Source organism: Anser brachyrhynchus (genome assembly GCF_964034855.1).
Source record: "Anser brachyrhynchus genome assembly, chromosome: 1".
Lineage (NCBI taxonomy): Eukaryota > Metazoa > Chordata > Aves > Anseriformes > Anatidae > Anser > Anser brachyrhynchus.
Genome location: NC_137694.1, coordinates 190,344,290 through 190,356,710, shown reverse-complemented (window position 1 = coordinate 190,356,710; position 12,421 = coordinate 190,344,290). Strand labels below are relative to the sequence as shown.

General features: G+C 44.6%; 2 protein-coding genes across 6 annotated transcripts; one reads left to right on the top strand and one right to left on the bottom strand.

Annotated features, from left to right (window-relative positions):
• The first annotated feature begins 1,907 nt into the window (after window positions 1–1,907).
• Window positions 1,908–10,563, top strand: GTF3A (general transcription factor IIIA). Of its 3 annotated transcripts, none has more exons than XM_080555700.1 (10): window positions 1,908–2,108; window positions 2,267–2,367; window positions 3,051–3,147; window positions 3,339–3,427; window positions 4,282–4,355; window positions 5,529–5,612; window positions 6,037–6,266; window positions 6,346–6,405; window positions 6,661–6,824; window positions 10,245–10,563. In XM_080555700.1, exons 1-9 carry the CDS (start codon window positions 1,938–1,940, stop codon window positions 6,820–6,822), a joined length of 1,068 nt encoding a protein of 355 aa, XP_080411826.1. In that variant the 5' UTR covers window positions 1,908–1,937; the 3' UTR covers window positions 6,823–6,824; window positions 10,245–10,563. The 3 variants fall into 3 exon arrangements, with proteins under 3 accessions (XP_080411826.1, XP_080411825.1, XP_080411824.1); XM_080555699.1 differs by lacking the exon at window positions 10,245–10,563 and adding an exon at window positions 9,420–9,651; XM_080555698.1 differs by lacking the exon at window positions 10,245–10,563 and having other exon boundaries at window positions 1,909–2,108; window positions 6,661–6,950.
• MTIF3 (mitochondrial translational initiation factor 3) lies at window positions 5,092–12,165 on the bottom strand. 3 transcript variants are annotated; one of them, XM_080555973.1, is made up of 5 exons: window positions 12,061–12,165; window positions 9,380–9,843; window positions 8,016–8,161; window positions 6,918–7,142; window positions 5,092–6,379 (listed from the first exon to the last, which is right to left on the bottom strand). In XM_080555973.1, exons 2-4 carry the CDS (start codon window positions 9,840–9,842, stop codon window positions 6,930–6,932), a joined length of 822 nt encoding a protein of 273 aa, XP_080412099.1. In that variant the 5' UTR covers window position 9,843; window positions 12,061–12,165; the 3' UTR covers window positions 5,092–6,379; window positions 6,918–6,929. The 3 variants fall into 3 exon arrangements, with proteins under 3 accessions (XP_080412099.1, XP_080412098.1, XP_080412100.1); XM_080555972.1 differs by lacking the exon at window positions 5,092–6,379 and having other exon boundaries at window positions 6,661–7,142; XM_080555974.1 differs by lacking the exons at window positions 5,092–6,379; window positions 12,061–12,165 and adding an exon at window positions 11,785–11,992 and having other exon boundaries at window positions 6,661–7,142.
• Window positions 12,166–12,421: the final 256 nt, after the last annotated feature.

Here is a 12,421-nt window from a genome sequence, read left to right as displayed (position 1 = left end):
GGAAGATCTCTCCCACATGTGAGATCAAACCTCACTGGGAACCCGCTGCTCTTTCCAGCTCTTCTGAAGGACTCTTCAAAATCCCCCCTCTGTAGTCACCTCAGAAGACGTAAACAGCATAACACAGTGAAAATCCCTTGGGCCTGGAGTCTTCCTCTATTTATATATATCCAAAATTGTGCGAAAAGTCCCCAAGGACTCTGCTGAAATCTCTAACTGAGGTGACCAGGCCCCCCAGAAAGAGTTGGCCAACCATTGTGTTTCAAAACCTGATGTACATGTATTGCTCACAAAATGCTGTAAAGCATTACGTAGAACAAAACCCAATGTGATGAATATTTGCTCTCTGCATAGCCAGTAGTGATATTTTCCAAAGTTTTCTTCCTTGCATGATATTTCTTCATGTATGTTAGACTGAAGTAATAGCATGTTTTAACAGGCAAAGTCTCAAAAAGGAAAAAAAAAAGTGGCAGCTTTTACTTCCAAATGTTTGGGTTGGTACTTGTTAAAAACTGAGATGTTTTCAAACTAACTTTCCTTCCAAAAATAAGGTGAAAATAAGCTGCATTTCTTGCCATTGCTTTGTGAGGGTCTGATAGATTCAGCCCTCTGCTCAATCCTGCTGCAGGTGACCAGGCTCAGAGAGGTCCCTCAGGGCCGTGGGGATCTGCTGCTGGCCGGGCAGGGACTGCTCGCTCTGCACAGCAGCTGTCCTCCCGTAGCATGCTGTGCACAGCAGCTGGGTGCCCCGGCCCTCAGGACCCAAGTGGTCTCACCGCATGTGTCCCCTCCTCTCCCCTCCACCCCTCAACTCCTGTTCCTCATCTCCCCCTCTCTCTCTCCTCTTCCCATTTCCCCAGCCTGCTCCGGGCATTGCCATCAGCTCAGGCTTTCCCAGCTCTCAGGACACGTATGGAGAAGAAGAGCACAAGTCCTATGGGCAGTGGGTGAGGGCACTGGGGTTGTTTGGTCTGGAGAAGAGGAGGCTCAGGGGAGACCTCATTGCTCTCTGCAACTGCCTGAAAGGAAGGTGTGGGGAGCTGGGGGTCTGCCTCTTCTCACAGGTAACTAGTGATAAGGACTAGAGGGAATGGCCTCAAGTTGCACCAGGGGAGGTTCAGGTTGGAAATGAGGAGACATTTTTTCTCAGAAAGAGCAGTCAGGCACTGGGATCGGTTGCCCAGGGAGGTGGTGGAGTCACCGTCCCTGGGGGTGTTTAAGGAAAAGTTGGACGTGGTGCTTGGGGACATGGTTCAGTGGGTGACATTGGTGGCAGGGGGATGGTTGGACCAGATGGTCTTGGAGGTCTTTTCCAACCTTAATGATTCTGTGATTCTGTATTTCTGTGACTGGAAGTTTTTTGCCCCAGGATGGTTCCCTTTTCACTATTCGGTCTTGGCTCTCTGCCCATATCCCTCACTCTGTGTGTGTGTGGGGGGGGGGGGGGGGGGGGGGGGTGTAACAGCAGACAGTGAGCATCTCCTGAAGTAAATTTAGTGGCTCAAATACTGCATATCACAGCAGATGATTCGATAGCACAAGTTAAGAAACATGAAGATGGCTTGGCGAGGTCTCGGAGCCCCCCAGCTCCGTGCAGCCCCACATCTTCTTCCCAAAGGTGTGACCTCCAGCTGCATGGGGACAGAACATGGCCAAGGGTGATGAGCCACTGGCCCCATGGTGTCCTGGACAGCGGAGACACCTCCGTCTGGGCTCCAAATACCTAAATTACAGGGCAGGTGGTGGGAAGAGTGCAGGAAAGAGAAGCACTCGCCTGTATGAGGCTCCCCCACCCCAAACCACCGTCACGCAGACCCACCCTGCCTCCCCCTGCCCGCCCGCCCTACTGGCGCACCGCGCACGCGCGCGGCGCCGCGGCCATTTCGTCGCTCGGCCGTGGCGGCGGCGGCGGCGGCGCGCTCACGTGACCACCCCGCATGGCCGTGGAGGGAGCGGCGGGCGCGTCCCCGCCCGGCGGCAGCGGCGGCGGCGGCAGCATCGGGGGCGCGCCCGCCGCCCGCCCGTTCATCTGCTCCTTCCCCGGCTGCGACGCCGCCTTCAGCAAGGGCTGGCGGCTGGACGCGCACCTCTGCCGGCACACGGGCGCGGTGAGGAGCCGCCTCCCGGGGCTGGGCGCCCTCTGCCCTCCGTGACGGGTCCCTGGGTGCCGGGGGGGGTGGTCCCGTCCCCGTCCCCGTCCCCGTCCCCGTCCCCGGTCCCGTCCCGGTGGGGTGTGTGGGCTCCGAGCCAGCCTCGTCTCTTGCAGAGGCCGTACGTCTGCGGGCACGAAGGCTGCGGGAAGGGCTTCACCAGGGAGTTCCACCGCGCTCGGCACCTCCTCACGCACACCGGTGAAAAGCCGTTTGAGTAAGGACCGGGGGCTTTTGGGGGGGGGAATTTGGGGGTTCTTGAGGTGGGGCGCGGGGATCCTGAGGGAGCCGGGGGGTGGCACGGGGGCGGGACTTAAGTTGCGGTTATCACGTTTCCAAACATCAGAAAATGCGTGTGAGAAGGGTGCAGGTGGCACGCGTGCCTCTTTCTGCAGCCTGCTGCCCCTTCTTCCACGTTGCCTTTTGTAGGTTTGGTCCCGCTCAGTGGGAAGGTGGTCAAGTATAATTGTCCTGCCTAATGCAAGAGAGCCCCCCGTTAAAGGATGGACTTGATGGTCTTAGAGGTCTTATCCAACCTAGATGGTTTTACGATTCTATCTAGCACCGATCCATACAGCTGCTTACAGGAGTGGGCAGATCTCTCCCTAGAAAGGAGAGGAGAAGAAAGAAAAGCAATCAATCCATATTACTTAGCACTTAATAGCTGCATGCCATGGACTAAGATTTAGAAATTCCTATATGTTTTATTAAAATCCTTTCCTCTTAGCATGTTTCCCAGCGGCTTTTAGTGGTAACAACCTCTGGCTTTTCATGTCTTTAAAACAAATTTTTGTATTTAGGCTGTGAGTTTAAGTTGTTCTTCCTGTGTGCCTCTTGTCCAGTGATCAGCATGTCTGCTTAGTGTACAAAATTTGTGAGTGATAAATAGTTTATTTACAGGTGCACAGCTGATGGATGCAATCAGAAATTTGGAACAAAATCAAACCTAAAGAAACACATTCAACGCAAGCATGAAAATCAGCAAAAGCAGTATGTGGTGAGTAATTAATTACCTTTGGTGTACTGCAAAATGAAGGCTAAACAAGCTCCTCTTAGGATATCTAGTGCGATACTTGTTATTACGCAGAATTTGTATGTGTTCATGTACTGCAATTGAGATTTCGGCAAACACAGGTGGACTGGGCTGTCATTGTTTGGCCTCTAATGATAACTTAATTTCCTAAATAGTGCGACTTTGAAGGCTGTAACAAGTCTTTCAAGAAACATCAACAACTTAAAGTTCACCAGTGTCACCACACCAATGAACCTCCCTTCAAGTAGGTGAATAATTTTACTAATTAGCTTTAGAATTCCATTTAAACGCTATAGATGAAAACATGTGCCTTCTCTCAACCTTTTCATAGATGTGGCATTTAATACCTGAAAAAACTTGAATGAATGTAGTCATGATTGCCAGTACGTTTCTTGTGCTAGTTGTTTGCTCAGTAGTCTGCTTTGAGCAGCCATCGTGGTGCACTGTAACTTCAACTTCCTGTTTACTTTATTAGTATTTATTACAGGTTCACAGGAAAAACCAAACAAACTAGTTTTGAATTCATGCGTTCTGAAACACAAACATAAAATATTTCACGGTAATGAAAAATGCAGTTACCTCTGTTTTCCAGTGAAAAGTAGGAACTTGGCTAATGCTGAACTGAGCAGTGGCTTAAAAAAGGTGAGAGCCTTGGACACCAGTCTGAGACACTGCATCGCAACTCCATTATTTACATCACACGTTAGTACAGATCTTCTGAAAGAATCTTGTGTTTCTTACAAGTGGAACACACTCCACAGGAGCATTCCACTTAAGTGCAGTAGCGTGGCTGGGTCACCAGTACAAAACGCTGTTGGTACTCTGCTATTGCTCTGACTGCTGGCTTTGTACAAAGCTCTTCAACCTTCCACTTCCTATCTCTCTGTTTGGAGAGCCGGAGTATGAAGGATATGAAGCTTGATTCTTTAGCTAAAGCTTAATTTGCTGTATACGTGGGAAGCATTATGTAAATTACAAGGGGGTAAATGGAACAAATCTCCGGGCAAGGGGAAACTTGGGTTATTTTGCACACTTTGTGTCTGACTTAAAAAATGTGGATGCAGTGCGAGAAATTAAACCAGTACACTTCATACCTAGATGTAGTCATGAAGGATGTGGAAAGAGCTTTTCTACTCCAAGTAGACTAAAACGGCACGAGAAGATACATGAAGGTAATCCAGTTTTTCTTCTTACTTCTATTATGTTTTAGCAAAGGAAAATGGACTTTTTCTGGTGCGGATGGTATGCATGGACGTGTGACAGATGTGAAAGTTTTCTGGGCCTAGTGATCCAGACAGACAAAGTAAGAATATCTGTTTTGAATGGTCAGCTGGGATACAACTGCAGGACACTGCAGCGTTCAGTTGTGATGTACTTGTGGCAGGCTGAACTGAGCTCAGGATGCCTTTCAGTTATTTATTTTTTTCCTGATACGCTTCCTCGTCAATAATCCATCTCCTGGAGAGAAGATACGGACTAATGGTGAAGCCACTAGCCTGTTTTGATCCTGTTGGTTAGGAACAATTCCCAGTTCTGCCACAAATTTCTTATGGAACCTTGGCAAAACCACACAGGCTTGCATATTTAAAGATGTTAATGTATTTATGTGAAAGGTGTTTAAGTGGAATTGTCAGGAGGTGGTCATACAGGTGCTTGAGCTTATTCTGCTACACTGCAATCCATCCTTTTAGTACTCCTGTCAGTTAACTTGCTTTCCAGTGCCAGTAAAACACTGTGACTAAGAAGAATATCCAAAAAGCTATGACTTGTACTGCATTCCCTTCTTAAGACAGGAATTTGCTTACATTTCTTTGACATTTCCAGTCAAAGAACAGTATTGGCTTTCTGTGGTTCATTTAAAAGCCATCCTGTCTGATAAAATGATAGTCTCTTTAGGCGTGAGTATTACTGTATGGTAAAGTTCTTCTGTTTTTTAATACGTAATACAAGTATTTATATGGAAATACATTATTACAGTTATATACTTGAATGAAAGTATACGGCTGGTGAGAAAGTAGTTTTTCTGAAGACAAGAAGAGGTAGAGCTTCATAAAGTTGTTTAAATTGGAAAAGACCTCTGGAAGTCATCTGGTCCAAATCCATGCTTGGTTAGACCAGGTTGCTCAAGGCTGCATCCAGTCAGGTTTCGAATGCCTCCAGAGGCAGGGATTCCACAGCCTTTCTGAACAACTTGCATCCGTTGCCTTCTGTCCCACCTTGCAGTATGGGAGGAGATGAGGAATATTTGCTTCTAATTTTCAAACACTGAAGGTGGAGTTTGCCCTTGTAAAAGTGGACTGTTTGCCAGACCCTTTGTGATTGTAAACAGCTGTTGTCTCGAACAGGCTATGCATGCAAGAAAGAAAACTGCTCATATATTGGAAAAACGTGGACTGAGCTTCTGAAACATAATAAAGAAAGTCATACAGGTAATGTTACAAATGCTTCAGTAAACCAAGCTTACTTTTGAATGAATAGGAAACAAAATGCTCATTTGAAAAGTAATCCTTGCTTAACTTGCCCCCTTGTCATTGTACCTAGACAAACTTGTCTACTAGCACTCTGTTGGTAAAATGATTGTTAGTCTTGCCTTGAATTGATGAAAGTGTTACTCAGTATTGCTAACTTTGCTTTGTGATCCAGTTAATGAGGAATTGTATAATGTAGGATTTTGGATCTAGATAACTCATACTTTGTTATTCTCTCCTCATCTGTGTTTCCTATACTTCATATGAGTTCTAGCTTAGTGGTAGAGGTTTGATTCTAGGGTTTGATTCTAAGCTCCTGCAAGAAGCTGTTAACTTACATTCTGCTTCTATGTCTCTCTCTCTCTCTCCCCCACCCCACCCTCAGAGCCAATAGTTTGCAGTGAGTGTTCGAAAACTTTTAAACGCAAAGACTACCTCAAGCAGCATCAAAAAACACATGCTGTGGAGAGGGAAGTCTGCCGCTGCCCAAGAGAAGGATGTGGGAGAACTTACACAACTGTATTTAACCTCCAAAGCCATATCCTCTCTTTTCATGAGGAAAAAAAGCCATTCTCTTGCGATCATCCAGGCTGTGGAAAAGTGTTTGCAATGAAGGTATGTATCTTTACGCTGTCCTGATCTGAATTGCATAATCTGAAATTAAACTCTTTCTTTTTTTCCTTTGCAACTGTAGCAGAGCCTAGCAAGGCACATGGTTGACCACGATCCTGAAAAGAGAAAGCTGAAATTAAAAGTAAGTTGTACTCTTAAAGAAATCCTCTCATCCATATCCTGCCAAGTCACAGAGGAGGGTTAACATTAAGTGTTTTAGAATGTGATTTCAAGTGGGAAAACAGGCCAGCTATCTATTTAATTTGAGGGATTCTTGATCTTTTGGAAGTTCTTTAGAAGTAGTGCTAGCCTTTTAATTGCTTTTTCTTCTACCTCCATTGTTAGTCTTTGCACCATATGTATGCGAAGCTGCTAATTCTGTATTTGTTTCTGCCAGACGAAGCGTTCTCGTCCTAAGAGGAGCTTAGCCTCTCGTCTGAGTGGATACATTCCTCCTAAAACGCAGCCAGGAAAAGGTGCGGTTGTGACAGAGAGTGAGACAGTGGATAAACCCGTGGAAAATGACATACCAACTGTTGAAATTCTGACTCTCCAGTAAAGGTTAATTGAGACAATTTTCTTTATGGAATGACCAGTGCAAAGCTCAACAAAAAAAACACTTTATTTTAATATTAAAATTAATATTGTTTATACCTCTTCATAAAGTCACTGAGGCAACTCACTTGACTTCTGATCTTCGCTTCCACCTTGGTTTACTGTACTGTTTTTCTGCTTTTCTGCCTTCTGGTATGCTTGCAACTCTTTGTCAGACATATGTCTCAAAATACAGGTACCTGTGCCTTCTTTAATAGCTTTTGGCTTGGAAAGGTAAGTGGCTTTGTCAGACACAGTCTCCAAAATCCGATCAAAAAGGATGAACTGAAAAGAAGGGGAAAAATAGGACAAAATGCACAAACATGGGTAGAAAAACATTTCAGGCTGTTCTGTTAGTCCTGGTTTGAGCAGTTAACTAAGAGCTGAGAGTTCAGTCTGATAAAGTTAAATTTTTTTAATTTAAGGAAAACCAAAATCTGGACTGTCATGAAGTGTTCTGTTACCTCCTGTATCCAGTTCTTACACATGATGCCCTTTCTCTGTTAATTCAACTTCCTACAAAAAAGTTTTGTTCCTTTTGAATGAAGCGGCATCGCATTTTTTTTCCAGCAATTTACTGGAGAGAATCAACAAAGAAAAACCCAATTCACTGCACACATTAAAAGAAAAAAAAGTCTTTGGAAAAAAGCCATTTGTGCAAGTGACAAGTCTGAAGGCCCTGCAGTTATACTACTAAATTGCCATTCCAATAGCTTGGAACACAGCAATGGAAAACTAACCTTAGCCACAGGATGCACATATGAGCCTTCAAAAGAGCAGTTAGGTGATTGAAATAATCCAGCTAAAATACAATATATTAAAAACCTTACTGCAAAATATCTCAGTATGTGAGCTGGCTTAAGGCATAGATGGGAGAATTTTACCAGCCCAGTTAATAAGGTAGTGCCGCAAAGAAATAAGAACTACTTAAACTCTGCTGTCAAGACCAGCATTACCCTGGCATTCTTAACAAAGCGTAGTATTAGAATAGTCTATATGGGACTGCAGTGGTTGAACGGATGTAGCAACCACTGCTTTCATGGGACCTAGACCTTTGCTTATTTTAGCAGTGAACAATATGTTAAAAGAAGAAGGTAGTCCTGTAGAGGGGAAGCTAATACCAGTACACCTACTTAATAAAATTGACCGTCCACTTACCATGTCTGTATTGCTGTCTTTCGCTTGGCGGATGGTAACCTTAACGTGGTACTTCTTTTCAATCCAGTGTGCTATCTGCTTAGTCTTGGTCTCCAAGTCGTTCTTAGCAATAGCTGAAGAAAAGGATAACTCCTTCTGAACTAGCCCTGTTTAAAACAGAACTAAGATTGTGTTGGCATAGCATATGACAAACCTGTATTGCTCTTTCAACAACCTATGGTGTTTTGCTTAACTCCCTTCCCCGTGTTGATTTGTCATAGAGTATCCAGTCTCATTGTGTCAGAATTCACCCTTGGTGGCGGTGGCTAAATTCATATCTCACACTCACTGCTGTAACAGGAAGACTGGCTGCATGTTTGGGGCACGTAGGAATGTCTCTTCAGGGTCAGAACATTCAAGTGTTTTTATTTCTACTGCAATTTTGTTCGTACCACCCATAATGCAGGCCTAACAGACAAATAGGTAAGCACTGGATCTGGACTTTTAAGACAGTGTACAAATTGCTATGGTTTGCTCGTGATGTAGCTGAATGTGAAAGCCTTAAAACTGGGCACCTATTTATCTCAAGCCCATTTTCTTACATGGTGAAGTACATTATTAAAGTGGAAGTACAAGACCTTGTAATACATTTAAACAAGTTGGTCTCTTCTTCTTTAAGGATTCTTCAAAGTAGCTACTATGTGAATAATCTTTTTGTATCTTCTGGAACAGAAAAAATCACTACCACAATGATACTCTCTAAAATGATACCCAAAGCACAGATACCCTCCTTAACCTGAGGGTAACAAAAGACAACAAATACATGGTCAGATGCCTTTTTTAAAACTTTCTGCCCAAACTCAGTTTGTTAAACTGCTGGAGCAGACAAACCCAAGACAAAAAAACTTCCAAAATGTTCAATACTGGAAAAGTTGTTCTCTTATTCTGTAAAAGAATTTTCTCCTAGTAGCTCTAGTAGCAGCAGGCCAGGAAGATAAAGTTTCATGATTACTGGTGGTGAAACTAAATTTGTGTATCTGGTGCACATAGTTTGTAAAAACTGACATTTATGCCTTAATAAATGAGAACAGAAATTCAGTGAGTCTTACAAAACCAGAATCTAGTTGTATTAAATAAAAATAGTTATTAAAAAAAAAAAACCAGCTGATGCCAAAATAGTAAATCCTAAGAAGGCAATAGAAGGCTTCTCTGGAGAAGACTAATCCAAAATTTTATTTTCACTAGTGCAAATCCTTAATAGCATGGACTGCAGTGACATTGCTTTGGATTTACACAAACGCAAGTAAGAGGATTTAGTCTGCTGAAACCACTTTTAGTACAGCATTTTTCAGTGTTCATTGTTGTAACGTTAACAGTGTACGTACCTGTTTTTGAACTTGCTTTTTTCTTCTCTGCACGCTTAAGCTGCTCTTCATGAATCTGCTGCCCAGTCATTAGCCTGTATACAGGAGGTTCGACATTCTCACGAAGCAGAACTAGTTTCAGGTCGTGCTGATCCATAAGTCTGAGTGCATCTGCTCGGTGCATATTTCCTAAGCTCTCTCCATCCTGGTTGATGATGTGCAAAATCCGATATGGAATTCTTCGCCCAACGCTTCCAAACGCTGTTTTCTGTTTTGGTTCTCTGCGAGATTTTTCAGCTGTACAAAACGGTTGAGCAAGTCCAAACACAGTTGTCTTTCCAGGGTCAGGTACCACCATGCAGAACGGAGAAAAGATTCCCTTTTGTGCTGTCTGTGTCAGGAGAGTACCAAAGAATCTTTTTGCATATCCCTTCTCATTTCTGGTTGCTTGACACAGAAGTTTCATCACACAAAAGGTAGTCATTCTGTGGAAGCAGGGAAGAAGAAAAAACAAGTTACCTTCATCAGTCAGATTCTTCTACTTGTCATTAGACCTAACTCCACTAAACTCCCATCCATTAAACCACTCTTTGAAAAAGATGTATAGCATTGTTACACTGAACAAGCAATCAACAGTAATTTTACAATAACAAGGGGGCCTTTAAACCAGAGAGAAAATGTGACAATGGAACGGAATGTGTAGAATTGATGTTATACTTAGTATTTTAATATTTGAGCTTGAATATCAACTTCGAAGACTCCGGAACTTCTAGTTCCTTTCTCCTCTGACACAGCTCTTGTCTGTGTAGAGAAATTTGCTAATGGTTACAAGGGAGAGTTCTTTGTCAAATAAAAAGGCTTGTCACACTTCTTCATGTATTTTCAGTCCAGATTGTTTTCATGAAATATGCAACGCTAGGACTTCCTTTTGCTTCTTTGGAAAATACTGTTCAAGCCACATTGCTTCAGCCTCACCCTAATCACTCAGCCTTCCCAACATCCATTGCCTGACTCTGCTGCTGTGTTTAAGGGTTTGGAACTTCAAAATGCCATTTTATCAGGCATTTAAAGTATCGATTGCCTTTTCCGTTTTCCACAAACATTAAATTTGGTGTGGCGTAATCCTGTTTATAATGAGCTGAGCTGATTTTTTCCAGTTAAAAAAACTAGATTTCTCACATACAAATACATGCACCTAAACAGCATGAATTGTTTGGAAAATGCAATATACTATTGACATTTCACCAGCACCATCTAGTGAAAACGCTGATACTGAGATTTTTCTTCTTGACTGATGTTGAAAAAAGCTTTCAGGAAAGAGGGAAAAATAAAAGCACAAGGAAGACTGCAATACATGGGACAGAAAACAACCAACAAATTCATATGCCTAGAATCCCTATAGGCAAATTAAGATTTAAATGAATTTTTACAGGCATCTATCCTGGCACAGTATTAATGAAGTTGTATGCTTTCAAAACAAGCCTCAAAATAGACCAGTGCTTGAAATTTGAAAACTAGTGAAATTGTTCTTTAGACATGTCTTCCGTTATCCTTTTTTCCCATTCCTGCCTGGTTCTTGAAATCTCCCTGGCAATCTTGGTGCACCTGGCTGTTACTCTCATTTTGTTCCAAACCTCAGAATTCATCTGCTCTCTAACAGCTGCAAAAACTTTAGATGCAAAGAGCAACCTGGAGATCTGCAGGTTTGGTATTCCATGGTTGAAATGCAGCAAGTGCAGAGAAGGCCGAAGATGGTACAGGAACAAGAGCATGTCTTGCCTGGTAAGCTTCTTTTGCCTAGGAAGGAATATGACTGCACTCTGTGAGCATATACATGCATACCTACAGATGTATAACATTGTGTAAATGTGTTTCCATGTGCATAGATATAAATATGTCTGCACACACATATCTGTGGAAAGATGCAAACAATCAGCAAGCATAAGGAACTACTTAAAAGTATAAGCACTGTTTGGAATAGGAACAACTAAAATGACCTGCCTGGGAACAAACTTAGCCTAAAAATGGGGAAATTTTGCATCCTGGAATAGGCTTCCAATTTTAGTAGCAGGGACAAAGCCAATACAAACCGCCCAAAGCCCCATCCAGCCTGGCCTTGAGCACCTCCAGGGATGGGGCATCCACAGCTGCTCTGGGCAGCCTGTGCCAGGGCCTCACCACCCTCTGAGGGAAGAATTTCTTCCTTATACCTAATCTAACCTTCCGTTTTAGCTTAAAGCCATACCCCTTGTCCTACCACTACACCCACTGACAGCATCCCTGCCCAGCTTTCCTGCAGCCCCCCTTCGGGTACTGTCAGGCTGCTCTAAGGTCCCAGTTATTAACATCATTTCACAAAGCACTGCAGGCTGTCAGAGGAGTGGCACCACTTGGGTGCATTACAACAAGCAATAAATCCCATTTACCCCGCGACCCAAGGCTTCGGCCCCTGTCACCAGCCGCCCCTAGGGCTGGGCAGCAGCCGTGAAGCTCCGGGAGCCGCCGGCCCCGCTCTGCTGGCCGCCTGCCCTCGCCTTTCTTCCCCGTCGTTACGTGCTGCCGTTGAGATCCGCCAAACCCCTGCCGACAAGGGCGCTTTCTGGGGAGAAAACGGCGCTTTTTGGGGAAAACGGCGCCGGCTGTTCCCGGTGCGCGGTACCCGGTATCCGAAGCCCGGTGCCAGCCCCGCGGGCACCCCTTACCTGGCGGCCCGGCCCGCCGGGACCCCGGGGGTCACCTCCCCCTTCCCGTCACCCTTCCCCTTCCTCCTCCTCCTCTTCCTCTTCCTCCGCCCTCCACGCGTGCGCCTGCCCGCCCCTGCCCGCCCCCTCCACACCCACCCCGCTCCCGTGTGGGTTCGAGCCTGCAGGAAGCGGCCCTGAGGGAGGCCCTGCCGTCCTGCCTGCTCGCAGGAATTTTATATATTTTTTTTTATTATTATTATTATTTTTTTCAGTTAGTGCCTTGGTTGGAAAAGCCCTCCAAGATCATCTGGTCCAACCATCCCCCTACCACCAATGTCACCCACTGAACCATGTCCCCAAGCACCACGTCCAACCGTTC

Coding starts and splice junctions, on each gene's coding strand:
- GTF3A (XM_080555700.1), top strand. CDS start 1,938: ATGGCCGTGGAGGGAGCGGCGGGCGCGTCCCCGCCCGGCGGCAGCGGC. Junction 5,613..6,036: donor TAATAAAGAAAGTCATACAG/GTAATGTTACAA, acceptor CCCCACCCTCAG/AGCCAATAGTTTGCAGTGAG. Junction 6,406..6,660: donor AGAGAAAGCTGAAATTAAAA/GTAAGTTGTACT, acceptor TGTTTCTGCCAG/ACGAAGCGTTCTCGTCCTAA.
- MTIF3 (XM_080555973.1), bottom strand. CDS start 9,842: ATGACTACCTTTTGTGTGATGAAACTTCTGTGTCAAGCAACCAGAAAT. Junction 8,162..9,379: donor AAAAGCAAGTTCAAAAACAG/GTACGTACACTG, acceptor TGTTTTAAACAG/GGCTAGTTCAGAAGGAGTTA. Junction 7,143..8,015: donor AAGACAGCAATACAGACATG/GTAAGTGGACGG, acceptor CCTTCTTTTCAG/TTCATCCTTTTTGATCGGAT.